A 21,991-nucleotide genomic window follows, 5' to 3' on the forward strand; every position below is an offset into this window, starting at 1 on the left:
GTTTCTTTATTATCTTCTATCTTAAGCATATTTGTACTGTATAAATCATATGATATAATTATTTGTTTGATTCTGAGAGATACACTAGGTAAAAGTGAGGATTAATGTACCGAGGTACTGGTCCATTTCAGAAACAAACAATATAGGATTTTGGCTTTTGTGTTTTGTGTTTTGCCCCTCTCCCTTGCGTGTTCTGATTACCTTTGTTTTCCTCCCTGGTTTGAACAAACTATAGTTTCCTGCGGCATCAGAATAATAGAGCAAACAATTTATTGCATCCAAAGCAGAACTGGAAATCGTGTTTGTGATTTGAAGTTTCGTGGCAGATAGTAGCTCATGAGACACCTAAAAGACCTAATGCAGACTTACTCTGTGTTAGAACCCAAAAACAATGATTTTCTGTTCTCATTTTACTTAAAGCACTATGTGTGAAATATAATCACAAATGACTGAAAAAAATGGTATTCAGTATCACTGAACAGTAAAAGAGCAGCGGCATCCTTCATAAATGGCCAACTTAACATCTTTAATTTTAAAGGGAGGAATCAAACCTTTGAAAATAACCAATGAAAACAAACCATTATTAAGTGTTAGGTGAATGAGTAGTCTCCTAAGAAAGACTCGTTTGGTATATATTTGGCAAACATCTACCTTGTGTGGCAACTGAGGTTTTTTTTATTTGTCTATCTTAGTTGTACAACCTGTTAGATAATCCACATGTCAGTCTCCTTTATGGTATTAAAAACTGGAATACATCACAGATTATTTACACATTACTGTGTAAACGAAAACCGAAATACTTACATGTTGTGAGGCTTAGGTTAGTACATTAGCAAAGCAGTCCAGAAGAGACAGCTAGATAGTTATATGCTAAGAGAAGCATCTATAAAGTACTACAGTGATCAATGAAACATCTGTACACTTTTCTTTATAGTTGCACAAAGGCATGTTAGCTTGGACCATTGACACATAATACATTCCAAATGTCACATCACAAGTATAACTGGTATATGACGATAACTTTCAAAAATGGTACCACTCCTAGCAAAAGCAGGGATGGGGAACCTCTGGCCCTCCAGTTGTTCTTTGAACATCCTTGATCACTGGACATGCTTGCTGGGACCTATAGGAAACTGAACCCAACAGCATCCAGGTTCCCCATATCTGAGCTAAGGTGTTAAGAGGAAGAAACTCTGCATGAAAAGACTTCAGGGTAGAATTCAGGGACTATTTGAAAGCAGGATAATCTCTTGACACACTCACCACTAAGATCCCATTGCCTTTTTTTATCAATTGTGTATGCAATAGTTGGAGATGATTGAACTGTTATAACCTATGTGGATACCATTTTATAGCTGTTCCAATTGACACATGTTGGCTAAGTCACACAAAACCAATTCTACGCTCATAAGGGAGTTTTGGATTCAAGTGTCATGGCAAACGACAAACCCCATTTGAAATCAGGGAGGGTTTCTACAGTTCAAAGAAATAAATGACAAAACACTGAGTACTCTTGTGGCTTGCCCGAAGTAGCTCCTTCAATCCCAGCTGTTGATTCGTTTTTTCCTGCCCCTTGCCACGCTTTCCTAGAAAAATCGAGGAGGCTATTCTATACCTCCCTCCTATGTGTAGTTTTCTCTGTAAAGAAACAATGATGAGATGATTTAGCTTTGTATGCTGCAGGAGATTGTGATTTAGGGGTGTGATTGTATTCAACAGGGCTTTCAAGGAACGATTCGCAAATAGATTTCAACATACATATTGTTACACACAGCAAAACACTTGTCCCAGTTAAGGATATCTAATTTATGGCAGATTGACACACAGACATAGGCACAAAATCCTGACTTTTGGAGCTCAACATGGCGGGCTTCTCAGATGTTGACGGATTTGTAATTATGGTGGCTAGTTGGACACCATCTGTATTTCTAATTTCAACTCGTTGGGCATGCTGGGTCTGCTTGTTGAATTCCTCTGAACCACACGATTCATTTTTTGCCCATGCCTCTCCCTTATCTTCTGGTCCAATGCTTTGTCTGTCTGAGCTCTCTCTTCTTCTGCGGCACCATAGACGCAAGCAACCATAGACAAAGATGCCAACAATGATGAGAAGCAAGACCGTACTGGTTAGCCATATGCCCACGGCCAGGTCTTTCTTTTTGTTGCTTGTGGATGCCGGGTCTTGTTCAGGGGTGTTAAAAATTCTGCACTGGTCACTGGATGGGTTTGCCGACTGGCACGTTACACACAGAATGTAAGTTGTTAATGGGATCAGATTCTCAATGACAAACGAAGAACGGCTAGCTGGGACTCTCTCCTCTTTCTGAAAATGTTTCCTGGTGTATCCTGACAGCATTTTGTCCCAGTTTGGATTGTACATGATGCTGTAAAAGCTGTCGGTGCAGGTCGCCATTTTGGGCCAGATTACTAGGGCTGTGCTTCCTGTTATGTTTTGTACTGTTATCCCCATTATGATACCGTCTTCTCAATATTTCACTTCCACAAACAGCGATAATCCTTAAGATTCAGGAGACCAAAAAGTTTCAGTAAGCAGAGTTGAGAGGAAAATGAGAACTGCACTTCTGGAATTTAAGGGTGGGTTGGGGAATAATTATTTGAAAACATTACTTGCATTCCTGAAAGCATTTTCAGACAGTAATTTAATTTATAATAAAATATAGTCAAATGAGACAAGCATGTGTCATTCAGACATTTACTTACTACACCACTCTTCCTTTAAAAAACAAAACAGAAACTCAGAGAGGCTTACACGAAGCTCCTAGTGGCCTTCCATCCACGCACCAGTCAATTTAAAAAAAAAAAATATTAAGGTACAGAACTGGATAAAACCAGGCTTTTTAGATCCTTGCTTCAAATCACTTAATGCTGTTGGAGTCATAAGACATAATTTGAAGTGCATTTCCTATTTAGTTGGAAATCAAGTTTCTTAAGTGGAATTATTTCAAAGTCATGGAATCTTAGTACAGTGGTATACCTCTGATTACGAACTTAATTCGTTCTGGAGGTCCATTCTTAACCTGAAACCATTCTTAACCTGAGGTACAACTTTAGCTAATGGGGTCTCCTGCTGCTGCTGCGCCACCGGCACACAATTTCTGTTCTCATCCTGAGGTAAAGTTCTTAACCCGAGGTACCACTTCTGGGTTAGCGGAGTCTGTAACCCAAAGTGTTTGTAACCTGAGGTGTTTGTAATCCGAGGTACCACTGTACCTATATTTTAATGGTGTTTCATTGGGCATCTAATCAAATTAGCCATTGTTGTGCTTCATTTTCCATTCTTGCCCCTTGCGCTTCCAAGCCAAGGCACTGAAAAACCTATGATGCAAAATGAAGCTCTTCATTGATACAAAATACCATCAAATCCAATTTTTTCAGGGAACAGTTCTCGTGTTCAAAGAGAAAAGCTTGCTGTCCCACATTACATATGGCTTTGAAATTTAATGCCACATTGACTTCTTTATTAGTTACCCTCTGTATAAGGTGATAGTGTAGAATTTGCTAAAATACCACTCTGCCATTCACATACCCTTTAAAGTTGCTATACCCATTCCAGGTTGACTTGAAAGATGTGAATTGCACTTCAGATATAAAGGATTTAGCTTTCAGAGAAAGGGCTAAGCCTTGTTCAGCATTCAGAATTTGCTACAGTTGTGAAAACAAACAGTAACTTGTTGCAGGTGGTTTACACTGCCTTTTAATGCTGTATTGTTTTTAAGACTCAATTGGGAGCTGCTCAAAGCGGCTGGGGAAACTCAGTCAGATATTATTATTATTATTATTATTATTATTATTATTATTATTATTATTACTTTCCCTGCACACTTTTCTCCAACTATGCCCATGCATGAGAAAGTATCGTGCAACTTGACTCTGTATTTAAGCATTGCATATTAGTCATCTTTTAAGTAAATGTGACAAGGTATTGTTCATGACTAATAATATTCAAGTAATAACTCAAGTATTTCATGCAGAATTACTCATAGTCACAGAAAGGAATCAGTTTTGCATCAACATATTGAATTATATATTTAGGCTAATACATGGGAACTGTTTTTCTTTCCAGTTTGTGTATAAAATTGCTGCATAAAAGACCTCACCAATAAGTTTGGGTTGCATCACTAATTGCTCAATAGTCTTAAAGGATTGTTACATTTGTTGATGTTGTAGAGTTAAGTGGGAAACATACCTTACTTAGGTTCAGTACTAGACCATAGCAAAATCAAATTTTAATTATATTAAAGCAACCCCCCCTTTTAAAGAAAAACATCTGTCTCCTGAGAACTGATTTCTCAAAAACTCTCTTTCAGAGTTTGTAAGTTTTAGGTTCTTAGGAGAAACATAATTGTGTTTTTGTTTTGCTCCAAGCTGAGATAAACAAAAGTAGAACATTTTTAAAAATAAAAATATTTGATTTTCAATAAAGACAAACCAAACCCTGAGAACTAGAAGCTCATTTTCTCTTATTTTCATGAACTTAACAGTAATGGCAAACCAATGAGATGCACCACCGTATTGAACAGACATAAATTATTATAGGAGAGGTGCATCACAATGTAGAAATGATTCTGTATTTTATTATTTTTACCAGATACAACATTATTTTAAAGCTGTAAATGTACATTTATTCTTCTGTTTAATATTGCATAGTTGAGCTGTGCCTTTTAATAGGTTAGAGTAAAAGTGTGTGATTTGAGGCTTCTACCTCTTATCTGTGTAGTCTTCAAACAAAACAGTCTCTCACTCCCTCTTTCTCATATTCATATATATATATTCTACACACAAATTCACTCCATCCCTCTTGCATATTCACATACATATAAGTTAAAGGCTTTCTTTACTGACTTGCTGAGGGAGAGTGCCCTGTGTTATTTTATCCAGTTTTAAGAGTCCATACTTACCATCAGTGTAAAAATCCTGAGGCTTTCATCAAATACTTGAGGGGAAACCTCCGCTGGGTTCTCAGTATCCTCCTTTGAGCAAATAGCTTTCTTCATGGTCCGTGGTTGCCAGTTTCCCCCCTAGCAGGCTACATGGACTAAGTTCTTGTTACGTGACACTTTGACAGGGATGCGAGCAATGAGACCTCCTTCGTCACCTTTCTGCCAACCTTCATACGCAAGGGCATCTTGTCTTAAGTGTTCTGTTGCCTAGGTTTTCCGGGGAGAAAAGCAAGTCTTCACTTTCTCTTGCTTATGCTCCCTGTTAGAAATTGGGCAGCTGGAGTGCTCCAGTTAGGTTCTTCTTTTGTGTTGCCTGGGCTTGCGTTGCTGCTGATGCAAGTGAATAATGCTCTGTTCTTCGGTGACATCGCTACTTAAACTCCTGGGCTTGGGGAGGAGGGGGCGTAGCTTTAGGAAGAGCATTTTGACTTGGTTACCTTGAAGCAGCTTCTGTCAGATTGCTGCTTTTAATTTGTCTTCTGTATCTCTAGATTATATGGGTTTCCCCCTTAAAAGCAGTTTCTCTCAGGTTTGGCTAACATACACACATCAACATTACGCATTAGATCTGTTACATGTACATAGCATTTTTTGTATAACATAACATTTCTTGTATAAAGAGTTTTAAATCTTTATGTATCATTTCTGAAATATTCAATGCTGACTGCTTGTTGGCAACATTTCTCTCTTTAGCAGACACAGTTGTCGTGCCACTACTTCCTTCTAGAGCTTTTCTGTTGTACTATAGATCATGTGTGTTTGTATGTGTGTGTTTCTGTAAAAACACACACGCATATGCACATGTACAAACATATATACAGTATGTAAAAGGGGGGAAATGGAATTTAATCCATGTAGCTGTGCATCCACTTCCAGCTATTTTTTTCAGAATCATATTTGCAGCTATTGGGGGGGGGGGTGGATTCAAAGCCTTCAATGCAAATATAAAAATAGGAATCTCATTTAAAAACCAGAGTTGCTGCATTATTTTTTTCCATCCTCCAACACCAAGGTTGGAAATGCGGAAAGAAGGGGGGAAATTATGTTTTAGAGCCAACTGCACATCCCAAATGTAATTAGAAGACCTAATCTTGTAATTAGATGTAGAAGCAATGTAGCTTTGTAAGATCCCTTCATAAACTTTCTGTGTGTAGATATATACTGCAGCACTCAGGAATGTGCTATATTCCAGCAAGCATTCATTTGTAGTTTGATATTTCAATAAAATATTATCCGTCAACAGGATTTAATTTTACCCGGAATTCTTTTGTGCATAGATTTTGATAATCTACCATTCAATAGCAGCTGTAGCTCCCAATTAAGTATGAATTGCTTCTAACGTAATTGTTTTACACAGCACAGGGTTACAAGTGCACTTTGGGAGGATATAGGTATCCTTTTTATATTTTAGTTTCTTCCATACATATCCCACCAAGCCAGCATACATGTGGTTCCCAAGCAGTGACCTATAGCTCTCTTCTCTTGGGCTTCAATTTCCAGGTTTCTCTGCTTAATTCTATATTTCAAGTAAATCAAAACACCTACCAAAAACACCCAACATTAAGCCTGGAACAGGTCATAACACTTTTCACTAAACTTTACTTAGATTTCCTTTAGCTACAGGTGTATTTTCTTCCAGTTCACATTAGCAAATTTAAATTGTCCTAGGGTTGCTTAACTGCAGTATGGTAATTTCAAAACAATGTGATATTTTTTCCAGTTAACAAAGGGGAGGTCAGTGCAAGGTTTTGACTTTAAAATAACTTCAGCATATTCTGGTTTGTTTGTAAGAATTGTGTGTTACCTTTTTTTTATAGGTGAGAGTAGAATGAAAAGTTGATACTTTTTCTTCAGTTTTGAATGAAAATGTTTGATCAGAAAAATAATGTTGTTTCCCATGGAAGGATCTCTTAACAGGGAGAAAGGTCAGCCAACTACAATTGTGTGTGTTTTTCTTCCTCTTTAGGCTTTGAATCTGGCCTACTCCAGTATTTATAGCAATTACAGGAATTTTGTTGGCCCTCCCCATTTCAAAGTCATCTGCAGACTCTTGGGATACCAAGGCATTGCTGTGGTAATGGAAGAGTTACTGAAAGTCGTCAAGAGCCTGGTACGTTGTCCCACATGCTGTTCTTCATTTCAGTATTGATTTTTAAGGGAAGGGGAATTGATTCTTCTTGTTTAGTTCACTGAGCATCCAGCAGACATTTACCTGACTGGGTAAGCACAAGATAACCATACGTGCTTCTTGAGGTAGAAAGGAGAATAGTTTGAGAACAGCAAATAACGGCGGGGGGGGGGGGAGCCTTGTGTGTGAAGAGACACGCCTGATGTGTCTGATACTTGAAAGCATCCTCACACATTTTAAAATTTAAATGAACCATGTGAGTGCTTTGCATGAAACGAATTCTTGTTTTTGAGGATAGAGAAAAAGAAACGGTGCGTGTGTGTGAGAGAGAGACTCTCCAGTACTTAAAATGATTAGGAAATGAACAGACATTAAAATCTTGCTATGTAAAACTCCTTGGCTTGCACAGTTCTGCCTACAACGACAAAGTACAGTGGTACCTCTGGTTGCGAACGGGATCTGTTCCGGAGGCCCGTTCGCAACATGAAAAGCCCACAACCTGAAGCACCGTATATGTGCAGGTGCACGGGGCGATTTGGCACTTGTGCGCATGGGCGAAGGGCAATTTGACGCTTCTGCACATGCGCAAGCGGCGAAACCCGGAAGTAACCCTTTACAGTACTTCCAGGTCTCTGAGGGACGCAACCTGCAAAAACGTATCATGAAGCAAACATAACATGAGGTATGACTGAATTTTGAATCTGGCCCAGACTTCTCTTAAATTAGGCTTAAAATGCTGCATATTCATTCATACCCCCATGTAGCAGTTTGCCTTACCAAAAAATAATAATAATAATAATAATCACATTCACCACCATTGGGACCTTTTTTTCCTAAGCCTACGGGAGAGAGAGAAGGCATGGAGAAACTTAAATGACTATATGTGGATTGGGGATGGTAGTGTAGGAATGTATGTGACTGAGATGTCCTTCCTTGCCCATTTCTGCCTTCCATCTACCACTGGTATGCAGCCTCAACTACTTTCCCTCGAGGGAATGCAGACTTCAGCTTAAGAGAAGTTTCCCCAGCTCTCTCCTAAGTCTTGTGTTAGAGCCAGAAGATTTAATGAACGTCTTTAGGTAGCCATGCATAAGGGAAGTACAAATCAGCAGATGATAACCAGTGGCATTAAATAAAAAATGCCCCAGTTTGCACATCTCTCAGTTGCTGATCCCCCCCCCCCCCCGCCTTACTGGTTAAAGCAACAGCTAGGAGACTTTTTCTCTCTTTCTCCTTTCAAGCCTTTGTGACCATTGTTCCCGACAGTTAATTATATAGTGGGCAAAACAGGAGAACCTATCCATTAGTGCATATCAGATTGACTTTAGTTAGTCTTCAGACCTGAAGGCAAAACAAGTGGTTGGCGTACTAGGAAGACCCTTTGCTGCAAAATTAAAGCTCTTGGGTATGACTCACATTTCATAAGCAGACGAGATTAAAAATTGGTCTCGGTGAAACCAAGAAACACCCGCACGCCATTGTACTGTTTGTCTAGAATGGCTCCAGGCTAATATAAAACTACTGGTTATTTCTGGGTTTTGCCTTTACAGGGGAACATTGGGTCTGCTTGTGCATGGGAGCTTCCCCACTCCTTCTCTCCCACTGCAGCCCCATGCACACAATCCAAGATGCCTCTCCTGGTTGTTAGAGGGTAGACTTGGCAAAAGTTAGGGCGAGGCACCATGCAAGAAGTAGCTTGAGCAAAGCTGCTTTTGCCTGTTTTGGGTTATTCTCCCCCCCCCACACACACACCATAAAGGTCTTTCCAGGTGATCCCCAAACCATAGAAGAGCCTCTAAATGGGCTTTTCAAATATTTAGTATATATTTCAGAGTTGGGGAACATTTTTGGTTCTTTAGGCCAGATTCTTACCAGCATTCACTTTGTGGACCAAATTAAACTGTTGGGTGGGGTTGCCTACCTTTCAAGCATATTATTCAGTTATGATGTCACATAACTGACAGGTGGACCCACCTTTCAAAATCCCTCGTACTGGTTTTCCAAGTGCTCAACAGCTAGGTGGTTGTCAGATGTTTGGGAACATGCTGTAGCTTCAAGGGCCTTCTGCTGCATACAAAGAACTTTAAGACAGCCTCCGCACTCCCCTTTGAGCCTTCTGTAAGCCCTTTACAAAAGTGCTCTTTGAAGGACCTGCCCCCTCCTTCTCCTTTAACTATTGGAGTGAGCAGGCAGGCAGCAGGTGGTACGGGGCCGGGGGTGAGGCAGAGGAGAAAAGGGGCTGCCTTTACGATTTGGAATAGTAATACGCCAGCTCGTGTTTATTGTGTGTCACAGCCTGACTTCTGTTTTTCTTCAGCAATACTAATCACCTGTGTTCTTGCAGCTCCAAGGCACCATTCTGCAATATGTGAAGACTTTAATGGAAGTGATGCCGAAAATCTGTAGGTTACCCAGACATGAGTATGGCTCCCCGGGTAAGTTACCTTTTAGATCATGTCATTCCAATGTACAGAGCCAGTTTTGTTCCTTGGCTTTAGAACATTATTTAACAAACAGTTTAGAGAGGCAAACAGTACTGAACAATTTTGTTCTCACATTGTCATGCAGTGTGTTTCCATATTTTCTCAAAATACATTCTGTGGGTATGAGAGCAGGGCCATCTCTGGGGTGGTGGCAAATAGGGGACACCACCCTGGACCCCTTGCCTCGTGCCAGTGGTCACAGTCAATGCCTGGCCAGACTTCCCCGTCTGCCATCCATCTGGCAGTGCTTCCCAACTCCTCCCTTCCTATAGCATGGAAGGAGGCGGAAGGAACTCACTGGCAATGCTGCCTTTAAACATCAGAAAAATAGAAAGTGTAAGCCACAGGTGGGGGTTCACTGCTGCTAAAGTGCCAACAAAACAATGGACAGTATCCAACTAGACAGTTCTGCCAGAGCAAGGTTTTTTGTTGCTGTTACTGTGCAATAGAACCTTCCTGCCCTCTATTCTCTTCCACTGCACAGCTAAAAGCCCTTATGTCAATAGAACTATTTAGTTGGATAACACCCAAAGACAACAAAAAGTAAGATGTGGGGAAGAGGGCTCAGTAACGCCACCTTTGCCAATGATAGCAGAGGAAGCGGAGAGATTAAGGCTACACAATGTGATTTGCTCCAGGCCCTGTACCCCCATAGGGACAGGGTGCCCCATAAATCGACATTTATTTGGAACACAGAGATCTCATCAACGCTGCAATAAATGCGATACTTGCAGGGGAATATTAGGCTCCTGATTTCCAACAAAGCCTTTCCCTGCTCACCCAGCAGTCAGTCTTTTGTGGCCTTTGTACACCTTTATAACACTCTGCCTTTCAGCCTCAGCTGCCACTCCCATGTGCTCCCTGCATGCACTGTTATTCTGGCCAACTCCACAAGCCCACCTGTCCCCTTAGAGCAGCAGTTCTCAACCTTTGGGTCTCCAGATGTTGTTGGACTACAACTCCCATCATCCCTGAGCTCTGGCCTTGCTAGCTAGGAGTGATGGGAGTTGTAGTTCGACAACATCTGGGGACCCACAGGTTGAGAAAGGCTGCCTTAGAGCAACGTTAAGTTCTCCCCTCCCTCGCCCCCTTAACACTCCTCCCTTTGGCTCTCTCTGTATCTCCTCTGCCCCTTTTCCTCACCTTCCTAGCCTTCTCTCAGGTCTCTCCTTCACAGTCCACTACATACTTTGGGCTGGTTCCCACCCAAGGCTCCCAAGTGTGGAGAGCACCTGCAAACATTCTTTCTTATTTCTTGTCTTCTTGTGTGGATGTGGGAGACAAGGCATTGCAGATGCCGACAACGTATGTGCTTATCTTTGACTTCTGGAACATTGATGTGTTGTTCAAAGCTTGTTGTATTCAGTAGGTGCTTTAGCTCTTTAATACAAATGGCCCTGGTAAGGGCAGCTGCTCCTGGGATGCCACTTCAGAAGAATTATCACTGATGAGCCATTATTGTTTGACTGCGATTTTGAGATTTATTCTCTTCTCTGAGCCTAACCTCTGCAATTTCAGCATGACTGAATCATTGCCCTTTGTTCCTGGCTTTGAGTATGTTTTCTCCTCCTCCCTCTTACTTCCTAGCTCCCCGTATTACTGAGCCTTATTAGAGCTCCTTTGACTTGGATTTAACTTCTTATTAGGTGCTTGACTCCTGTTAGCAAGACTGAACATAAGTCAAAGAGGTTCTGAGTTGTTGAACCCTGTGGTTCTCCTTTCGAGCTGATTTACTGCCTCATTAGCCATTGTTAAAAAGTGTGAGGTTCACTTGTCGGCTACCTTAAAATCAGGCAATGGAATTTTTATTCAAAAGTTACACTTGTTTTAATAAGTATTATGAGGAGTCAGTTAAATAGAAATAAAACTCTATACTCCTATCCCACAGTTACACCGGAGGTAAACAGTGTTTCCGTGCGCTGCTCTGGTTTCGCCAGAAGCGGCTTAGTCATGCTGGCCACATGACCCGGAAGCTGTACACTGGCTCCCTTGGCCAATAAAGCGAGATGAGCGCTGCAAGCCCAGAGTCGGTCACGACTGGACCTAATGGTCAGGGGTCCCTTTACCTTTATTCCTATCCCACACCCAGCAGAAAGAACATTGATTGCCATAATCATTACTGAGAGATGGTATTCCAGATTGTATCCAAACTGTATCTGGTTAAATAAACTCTGGCCTTATTTATATTACCTTATTGGCCTGAATATAAGCCTCACTTTCCCCCAAAAACTCTGACCGTGAAAAGTTAAACTGTGGCTTAAATTTGCGACCTTACAAAAATTTGCTTTTACGATATTGCTGCTGAAACAGACATACGGTAAAACGGAACGGGTGTGAGTGCCTGCGGAATTTTAAGGGAGCGGCTTATATTCAGCTATTGTCTTTTTTAATCTCCCCCCCCCCCTGAATTTTAAAGGTGTGGCTTATATTGGGGTGCGGCTTATATTCGGGCCAATATGGTAACTCTCGCCTAGCTTCACTTCGCCCTCTAGCAGAATCAGGAGGCATCAAATTTCTAAAATGGTTAATTATTATTATTAGTATTATTATTAGCCTTCTGGGTATCAAAATTGACTCCTTGTTATCGTAGTTGTTTTTTATCCAGCTGTCTCCTGTGATGTGTTTTCATACATACCCTAATTTTTCTAAGATGTTAATCCTCGGACAAATACTATTTTAGCCAAACCCATCTACCTTACAGCTCATGCATGCCTTGTAGTTCAAAGGAAGGTGAAAGTCACCAGCTAACCCACAACTGAAGCTTAAACCAACTTCAGGTCACGGTTTGGCAGATCATGAATGAGCAGTTATGAGAACCTTGAGATTGTGTGCTTTCTGCTACCTGTATGGGAAGGAGAAGTAGACGTTTCTGGTTTGAAGGAGCATCTGAATACAATCTACGTGTTGAGTACACACCCAATTTTTAGCCATCTCCAGTATCTTGGAGAACAGGCAGCTCCTAAACTCTCATATGGAAAAATAAATGTATTCTTAGGCATAATTCCTGTTATAACTAATGCATGCATACTGAGTGTACAGAGGGTTATCAAGATTGTTCCCTAACTTTTGGATATTTTTTGTAAATATTGCACTAGCACATATATTTTAACACACTGATTATGTATGATCCTAAGCCCATGAAATTGGAGGTAAAGATTGCACAAGCTTCAAAAACCGCCAAAAACACACTTGTTGTTGTTTAGTCGTTTAGTCATATCCGACACTTCGTGACCCCATGGACCAGAGCACGCCAGGCACTCCTGTCTTCCATTGCCTCCCGCAGTTTGGTCAAACTCATGCTGGTAGCTTCGAGAACACTGTCCAACCATCTTGTCCTCTGTTGTCCCCTTCTCCTTGTGCCCTCCATCTTTCCCAACATCAGGGTCTTTTCCAGGGAGTCTTCTCTTCTCATGAGGTGGCCAAAGTATTGGAGCCTCAGCTTCAGGATCTGTCCTTCCAGTGAGCACTTACGTAAAAACACACACACACACACACACACACACACACACACACACATACAAAAAAAACACTTACGTAAAGGTATAAAATCTGCTTATTAGACATGATTTGTTTCCTTACCACAGAAGTTTGTACACATGCTTATTTGCACACATCCTACACGTGTACAGAGCTTTTATGTGTCCTCTACCTTCAGAGCTCCTGTGTATGACCTACCCAATATTCCATAAAGATTGGGTGACCTTTGATGTTGAGTGAAGCCCCGTACAGCCTATAGCAGTGGTTCCCATTTAACTAAGCACTGTGGAGCCCCCGTTTTTCAAAACGTTTATATCTCTCTGGTAGTTTTTGTCCTTTGAATGGTTCCACCATACCCACCAACGTGTACTAGCGCAAAACCAGGACATGCATCTTCCGGGCTGTGCTCCTGCACAAGTCATGTGACCCATGCATGATAGCATGGTCCTCCAAGACAGGAATATCCCTGATGAGTATGTGCCATGGGCCCCCTGGATGGGTTACGCGGACCCCTATGGGGTCTGCGGACTACAAATTAGGAACCACTGGCCTATGGAGTTGTCAAATACAGTATTTTTGTCCCTGTTGAAAATTGCCCTTATGAGAGTGTTGTTCTAAATGTATACTTGGAAGATGCTAATTTTCTGTGAATTTTTACTTTTACTTCCTGGTGCACAAATTCATTGCGGTGTTGATTTATCTCGCTTTCCACAATCTCTGTCTCTCCTCATCTTATGTCTCAGGTATTCTGGAATTCTTCCATCACCAGCTGAAGGATATTGTTGAGTATGCAGAACTGAAAACTGTCTGTTTCCAGAATCTGCGGGAAGTGGGAAACGCTATCCTTTTCTGCCTCCTCATTGAACAGAGCTTGGTAAGCTGGTGATTTGAATCTATATTCACTTTCAAATACTGTCTGATATTTTACTTGTTTTCAGGTGACACAAGTTCAGCTGTAAGTTTCAAGTCAACTTTCCAGTCCTTTAAAAATTTATTTCTTTGGAAATAACTTTTTGAGGTGGAGTCAGGGAAAGAATTCATTATGCGAATTTAGATCCATAATTACAGAAACGGTAGACTTTTTATTTCCTTCCTTTATTTTTATACTTGTAAAGAAATGTTGTGTTCTTCTGATGCCATCTGGTGTCCAGATTAGGAAAGGTAACTGCAGCTTTTTGTAAAAAATAAATAAATTACTATTTATTTATATTTAAAAAGGGCATGCTGGCAACTCCATCTCTTTTCATTCAGCCTTACAATTCAACCCTGGCACCAAAAGCTGTGGAACTTGGCTTGAATAGAGAAAATAACATGTTACTTAAGAACAAGGTAGTTTTTCCACCTTCGGTCCCCACCCTGCACTCAGGTCTCACCTGTTGGTCAACATGAAACAGCACCCACCCTGGGAAACAGCTTTGACTGACAAGCTAAACCAAGTGAGGGTAACCAGTGGGTCTCAAACCATTGGTTTGAGCGAAGACAGGCTCCGCTGGAGTGAGCGGGTCCAATGGTCCAGAAGGCAGTTTCTACAGATGCTGTAGAGGGAAGCGAGGGGCAGATGAGGCTCATCAACCTAGGAAGGTAGCCCATCTAGGAGAAGGAAAACTCTGATCCTAAACCTCTGCCTTACATGATAACTTCAGTAGAAAAAAAGACTAAGCAGCAAACCCTACACAAATCTGAAGTAGAGTCCCTAAGACGGTTGGTTGGCACCTTGTATGCCTCCTTCCAGCAACTCTGTCAGCCAAGCTGGTGCCAAACACATTGTGCTCTCCTTTCCTTTGGACCACATCAGTGAGGCTGAGAGGGAGGCTCTTGTGGTCTGGGCAGCCCAGGACCTCCATCCACGCTGCCCAGGCCTGCGCCCCAGGAAGGTCACTTTGGTGCTGCTAACGTTGACTTCATCCTTGGAAGCACACTCCATTGTCTCTCGAGGCAGACAGATGCCAACTTTTAAGGGACCGTTAAGCCATAGTCTCATTGCATAAAATTTTGCAAGACTATTTCCTTTATTGGTAATGATTATATGGAGTTGCAGGTGCCAGACAGATATACCTGCCTTTGGGACTCATAAACATTTCCCCCCAGAGACAGTGGAGAAGATAGTCATAACGGGACCAAGAGAAACAGGAAAAACATTTTTTAGTTCACTTAATCCTCTTGCTGGCGCTTCTTCGGATGCAAGTCAGCGTTTAACAGTAGCTGTTAACTAATTTGGTTTTTTGTACACTTGGCACTTGAGCGTATATTTTTGGAACTATTTGCCCAATTAGCCAAATGTGACCAACCCTGGTTTTGGCCTAGAACTAATGTGGGTGGTATGTTTTGTGTGTGTGTAAGGTATAGAAATATAAGAAGAAGGGGTGATGGGTACAGATCAGTTCCATTTAAGTTATGATGTGTGGTGTATGTGTGTTCTCTTATACTGAGGGTGAGAACTGAAGGCAAATTCCAGAAATGAGCCCTGATGCTGCCTTGTAAATTGACACTCTGCTTTCATTTTGCCTGGCTGCCTTGTGCATTTGGAGAGGAAAAAACAAAGCAGTTTGCATTGCCAAAGCGTGCTAATTTTCTGAGCTAGCTTCATCACCGAATTACCTAGGTTACGGAAATTGCTTCAGAATGGTCAGTGCGCTTACTTGACCAGGTCTTTGAATTGCTGCTCTTGCTGGAACTATCCTTGGGAGATAATGCATTATGGAAATAATGCTGATAAAAATAAAAGCATGAGTCACTGCTTGGTTCACATCTCTCCGTCTACCACTTGAACATTGTGTTAGGCTTTTTGATAGAGAATGCTAATAAATTTTCTAATTCTGCCTGTAGAATAGGCTCTCTGTTTTAACAGGAAGGTGCAGCTTTATTAAGAGTCTTGTGGACTGAAACCAATGTGACGTAGAAAATCCAGGATTCGATTTTGCATTAACACACACACACACACACACACACACACACACACACACCATGCACAAGCTTTAATTGGTGTAAGAGGGTTTTTGTTTTAAACCCATTTCCTCTGTACTATTTGCCTAATGTAAATCTACCATAGCACTAATATCTTGAGAGCTGGAAAATGGCGTGGGGGAAATTTTTATCCCACCTGGTGTTGTTCCTCCCTTGCTTTTGAGTTTGAAGCAGAATCTAGAAATCCAATCCCAGATCTGCTACGTCGCATCTGTTTCAGCCCAAGGCAACCTCTTGCAATTACATTTTGCAAGAGGCCAAGGCGACATGCGCTGCTTCTGAAAAGTGCTTAGCTGGCTGAACTGGTCCCGTCAAATGCTGCTGGTGTGTTGTGTTTTCAATGAGTTTTGTCCGCTTTGTTGCAGTCACTGGAGGAAGTGTGTGATCTGTTGCATGCTGCACCATTCCAGAATATTTTGCCAAGAGTTCATGTCAAAGGTATGTCTCCTTATAGTGACCTGTCAACCTGAATGCGCTGACCAAGGGTTCCATAATCTTCCTGATGGTGCTGCTTGCTTGGGACTGCAAAAACTGGCGGTGGGGGGAATAATGGACCATGATACATGTCTGCCATTGGTGGTTTGGCAAGTTACAAATGGGTAAGCCACCTGTGATGCTTGGAGAGTAAGCAGGTTGAGCCATGAAGCCTGAGGAGTAGGGAGGCCGTTTCCTACACTGAAATCATTGGGATGAAAAACATGTTGTGAAAAGTGTTGCTTGTGTAACTTGGAGTACTTGCTGCTTGGGAGGGTTTGTTTCCTGCACAATGCAGTATTTCTCCACCACTTCCTGTTGCCAGCAGCACATATTTCCCGCTGCCTCCTCACCCACCAACAGCTTTCTCACTAGTTTGCCAACTGAAGTCAAGCAGTTCCCCCCCTGCCTTGCTTAAAAGCAGACAAACTTGTCATATCAATAGACAGCCAAGGAATTGGCCAGCATCACTGCCAGTTCAGTTTGCCTACTTGCTGCAAAACATTTCCTCGTCGCAAATGATGCGTGAGCCAATGCCTTTTGAAAACTTTGAAAATCAGTTCCCCTATACATAAAATTCCATTCCCTGGAGTCTGGAATTTTGTGTTTGATAAGATTTATCTTAATGGATTTTAATGTGTGTGGGAAGAGAAGTATGTTGGAACACAATAGCTTTATTTTAGGAGTCAAGTAAGCAGCTCCCACTGCGAGTGTCCTGCTGTTGTTTTCTTTTCAATTAAAGGAAACTATGGCAGAGGAATAAATCAAGTAAAAGGGAACCATTTTGATCCTCAGATCTTTCCTTTAAGTGCTAGGTTCTTTAGGACTCTTGTTTTATGTTTTTTTTTTGTACTGTATTTTATTGGCCTCTTATCGGTAGGCCTTTTTGGTTCCTATCCTCCTTGAGTGCGTAATGTGGAAAATTATGGAATTTTTTAAAAGCAATACAATTAATGCATAACCTTTATTGGAACAATGCAAAGCTGTTTCTCTTTTAAGCACTACTTCCCTTTTTAAAAAAACAAAATAATGTTGTCTCATTCCAGAGGGTGAAAGACTGGATGCTAAAATGAAGAGACTAGAATCAAAGTATGCTCCACTCCACCTCGTTCCACTGATTGAAAGACTAGGAACACCTCAGGTACAGCTTTCATTCTTTGGACAGTAAAGCTGTATTCTCCACCCCCCCCCAAAAAAAAAATATCCACAGTACAAGGGAAAAGATGCATGAACATCATTTGGTTTGCAGTTAGGGCTGTTGGATAGAGCAATGAAGCACATTGCCAGTTGCTCAATGCCAAGAGACAGGGTTACGGGGACATTGCCGTAATTCTCTGGAGATAATTTTCTTCTTTACGTACTCACATGGTATTCTCTTTGGTTGCACCTGTAGCAAATCGCCATCGCAAGAGAAGGAGACTTGTTGACCAAGGAGCGCCTCTGCTGTGGGTTGTCCATGTTTGAAGTCATCTTGACCAGGATTCGAACCTTCCTTGATGACCCAATCTGGCGTGGGCCTCTCCCCAGCAACGGTGTGATGCATGTTGACGAATGCGTGGAATTCCACCGCTTGTGGAGCGCAATGCAGTTTGTGTACTGCATTCCTGTGGGGACTCATGAGTTTACCGTGGAGTACGTATCTTGAGTGCTTGCTTAAGGCCCCCGTACATAACGCTCGCTTATTTCAGTAGCTAGGTGTGGGATGTCACCAAGAAAACGATGAGATTGGTTTGGAATTTTTGATCACACAGCAAATGGAAAGAGGGGGAAAAGCCAATCTGTATTACGAGTTTTACTAGGGAAGGAATGCAATGTGAGCACATTGCTGAAGCCATCCTGAAATATTAAATGTGCGATTTCAGTTCTTTTTGATCATTGTAGCACTCCCAACATAGTTGCCTCATGTACTCCTTGAATGCCCTTTTTAGTATGACCTTAGAAAAAATTGCATCCGCCACTGTTAAAATCGCAGAAGGGAAGTGCCTTTCTTGCAAAGACCTGTTTTTTGTTGTTGTCTGATGTAGAGAGGTATGTATCCTTCAGAACCAAATTTCTCACCAAGGCTTTACAAATTTGCCTAATAAAACCTTAAAAGGGGAAATGGGAAAATGATTTATCCTGTAAAGGTTGGGGAGTAGAAATGTAAACCACAATTATTAGCAGTACTCTTGGTGTTATTATTTTTATGGCTGCTCACTAAACAAAATAAATTGAACTGAACATTAGTCACCAAAGTAGTACCCTAATATTAGCCTATGGAAATCTCAGGAAATTGGCAGGGCTTTTATTTAAAAAACCCAACTTGGGTTAGTTTTGTTTTAGTTTTTCAGCAGTTGTGTTCTTGCCAGTCACTAGCCCTGTTCTTCAGAATCAAGGGGAGGCAAATGGGATGGTATGCAGTTCTCCTTGCGAGTTAACACTCTAGCATTGTAGCACTGCGAGGTAGCAAGTGTTTGGATGAATAATTCCATGCTGCTGTTTATTTTAGACCTGTAATAATAATTTCATAAGGTGTCCCTCTGAACAACATCTAGGCCACTTAACGCTAGAAATCTTAATACAGTTCAGTGTTTTCAAAGTTCTGTGTTTCATTTTGACTTGTCCTGGCGAATCTAAAAATAGCGCTTTCTACACATCTCCCTCCGTAGGCAGTGTTTCGGAGATGGGTTGCACTGGGCTGGCTGTATGATAATTGTGCTTTTGGGACAACAGCGTCGGTTTGACGTGCTGGATTTCTGCTACCACTTACTGAAAGTACAGAAACACGACGGCAAAGATGAGGTCATAAAGAACGTGGTAAGTTGACAGAAGCAGTCTCCGTTTCTCATTCTGCCCGTTTCTGCTTTTGACACCCTGGCAATATTTCTTTCTGTTTTCTTTTGAATTTCCTGAGGCCTAAGTGTAGCCTGGCCTTCTCCTTAACTGTTGCTGTTTTGGTTCTGCAGCCTTTGAAGAAAATGGTCGAGAGAATCCGCAAGTTCCAGATCCTGAACGATGAGATCATTACTATATTGGACAAGTATTTGAAATCTGGTGACGGAGAAGGCACCCCCGTGGAGCACGTCCGCTGCTTCCAGCCTCCCATTCATCAGTCGCTGGCCAGTAACTAGGAAAGATCCACTTTTCTCTTTTCCTTTGGAAAGTATACCTGCTGCACCACAATGCCAGACAAGATTTGATGGCTAAGGGGAGTATTATCTTGACCATCACTGTTTTCTAGTATTGCCTGAGCACCTTCTGTGAGGACCAGGTCTTTAGCTGTTTCCGAGCTTAATAACTGTACACATTCTCAGTTTTTTAGACTATTTTTTATGTACTTTTGATAAAAGGCTTTCGACTGCAGCCTCTTTTTTAGCCTTAAAATCCTTTGCATTTCTCCAGCTGTTTGTAATCATTCTAGAGAGGTTTATAGTGTATGGGGTCTTCTTCCATTTGTCCACTTACTAGCAAGAATGAAAAGTTGTCCTTTTCAGGGGTGTCTTTTTTTTTTTTGTAATTTTCATGTGTAACAGAAGCATTACCCTGCTTTGCTAGCCTTTACGGGAAACGCCCTATTTTGTAACTCCTCAAGTGTCTTTCATCACTGGAATGTTCTTTCTCAGAACATCTGTAGCCCCAATATCTTTGGAAATAAAGGTTTTAAAGGGGCCGTTTTTAAAAGATTATAAGATGGAAGCAATTAATGGTTTTAATATGTAGAGTGCCTGCCCATGCAGACTTAATGTCTCCTGCTGCTGCTTTTTTAGCTTTTAAAATAAAATGGGGAGAGATCTGAATACCATTTTCCACATTGGACGCAAACAAAGCAGCTGTGTGAGTCACTCTACAACTATATATAGAGCATACTTTGTAGAATTTAGAATTATACCCTTTTCAAGTTTTTTGTTTTGGTTCATTCTTAGAAAGGGACTCTACCTTTCCTAACACTTAGCCTCTTTCCAATGCCAAGCTTGGTGAATATTTATAATTTTACTTTTGTGAATCATGGGTCAGTAGTTTAACTACTTCTGAAGCTAAATTCTGAATTAAAACATGTTAAAAGACAACTATGAATGTAAAGAGTCACTCTTGTCAAGCTCCTATCTAGTGAGAGGAAGAGGTGTTTGCAAATTGCCCTTCTAGGGGCTGTCACTCACGGGCATCATTCTGACACCCAACATGCTGTGCAGTCCTTTTGTGTGGGTTCGTGTGGGTTGTAATATTACACTCTCTTAACAATTCAGCCACATTGCAAGACCTGTTTAAGGTATAGGTTAAAAATAAAGCTGGCACTCACAGCAGCTTTCCATTTTACAAGGGCAAATCAAATCCTCTATGGCTTCTTTCTTGGCCTCTTTGACTGGTGTGTGGGAAGAAGAGTTCATCGCTATAATTCAGACACTTGGTTCTGATAGCTTTCAGAACGAAGTTAAACAGCCCTAAGGCTTTTAGGTTGTGTCCCAAAACTATTAGAAATAAGTTGTCTCTCACTTTTTTTTACGTGGTTTTAAAATGCTATTTGTCTTATAAGAAATGGCTGCTGTACATTTCAGCAGCATGCAAAAAACATCTCTTATTTAGAATTTACTTTCAGTGGAACAGGTAAGGAGGCTAAATTAATACAAACGTTTGCTGTCTATATACAAACCAATCTCTAAATTGAAAATAACGTGGGTGGTATAGAGTGTGGTACAAACTGTTTTTGCTATCAATGGCTCCAGTTGCTGTCTCAAATACTACTATATGTAATACATGCAGATGAGGGCTGAAGCGTAGCATTTACCTCTTCTAATTTGGAGCGTAACGCTTGGTTTTTCAGTCATGCTCCTTTTTCGTTTCTAACAGATATAATATATTGGTGTGACATTATGTACGCAGGAACTATTTTAATTTTAGCAATGCTCCATGAAGTATTTTCAAACAGCCGTGAACATTGTGAAAAGGAAACAGATCCTCGCAAGTTCCAACCTGTGAAGCAACAGTTTGGGTTTCACAATGGACCATGCTTTATTGTGTCATGATTACGGCATATGTCTTCCTCTGGTTTTAAGAGTGGTTTAGATTAACCAGTTTAGTCTGCTGCCTGAACCCTACCTGGCCAGTGATTAATCGGTCTCACCTATGGTTCATTTGAAACATGCCAGTTTCAAAATGCATGGTTTTAAGATTAGGCAGAACCAGACAATGAGAAGTTGCAAAAGCTTCTTGGTTCCCTCCTTGTGGTTCTACTGCAAGAGGGAAAATGTGTATGTTTTAAAAGCACTACTGGTTTTACTCCTGGCGGTCTCTGATGCTTTGATTACATATCCTTGTCTTCCTTTTAAGACCTAAGCTGTTCATAAAACAGAAGGAATGTGTTGTCTCCCCGTTTATCCTTCTCTAGTCAGCTGTATAAAAAGCTTCTAGGCATAAATGTACCCCCCCCCCATTTTTAAAAAATATAGACTCCCTATCTGCATGTCACTAGTTTGTCTCTACCAATGACATATGCTTAAAACCTGTGCTGAACTTCATTTTTAGGTCAA

At 41.2% G+C, this 21,991-nt stretch overlaps 2 protein-coding genes across 4 annotated transcripts in view; one reads left to right on the forward strand and one right to left on the reverse strand.

Annotated features, from left to right (window-relative positions):
• CYFIP1 (cytoplasmic FMR1 interacting protein 1) overlaps positions 1 to 20,533 on the forward strand; it is a 65,540-nt gene extending 45,007 nt beyond the window's left edge. For all 3 annotated transcript variants that reach the window (XM_028727816.2, XM_028727815.2, XM_077927565.1), the window contains 8 exons: positions 6,928 to 7,071; positions 9,434 to 9,524; positions 13,793 to 13,923; positions 16,379 to 16,451; positions 17,534 to 17,628; positions 17,881 to 18,119; positions 19,136 to 19,283; positions 19,433 to 20,533. In XM_028727816.2, coding sequence (XP_028583649.1) covers positions 6,928 to 7,071; positions 9,434 to 9,524; positions 13,793 to 13,923; positions 16,379 to 16,451; positions 17,534 to 17,628; positions 17,881 to 18,119; positions 19,136 to 19,283; positions 19,433 to 19,597 — 1,086 coding nt within the window. In that variant the 3' untranslated portion in view covers positions 19,598 to 20,533. The remainder of the gene's footprint in view (positions 1 to 6,927; positions 7,072 to 9,433; positions 9,525 to 13,792; positions 13,924 to 16,378; positions 16,452 to 17,533; positions 17,629 to 17,880; positions 18,120 to 19,135; positions 19,284 to 19,432) is intronic.
• FNDC9 (fibronectin type III domain containing 9) lies at positions 518 to 5,281 on the reverse strand. Its single transcript, XM_028727819.2, has 2 exons — positions 4,920 to 5,281; positions 518 to 2,582 (listed from the first exon to the last, which is right to left on the reverse strand). Exon 2 carries the CDS (start codon positions 2,468 to 2,470, stop codon positions 1,802 to 1,804), a length of 669 nt encoding a protein of 222 aa, XP_028583652.2. The 5' UTR covers positions 2,471 to 2,582; positions 4,920 to 5,281; the 3' UTR covers positions 518 to 1,801.
• Positions 20,534 to 21,991: the final 1,458 nt, after the last annotated feature.

The sequence above is a fragment of the Podarcis muralis genome, chromosome 4 (assembly GCF_964188315.1).
Source record: "Podarcis muralis chromosome 4, rPodMur119.hap1.1, whole genome shotgun sequence".
NCBI classification, from domain to species: domain Eukaryota; kingdom Metazoa; phylum Chordata; class Lepidosauria; order Squamata; family Lacertidae; genus Podarcis; species Podarcis muralis.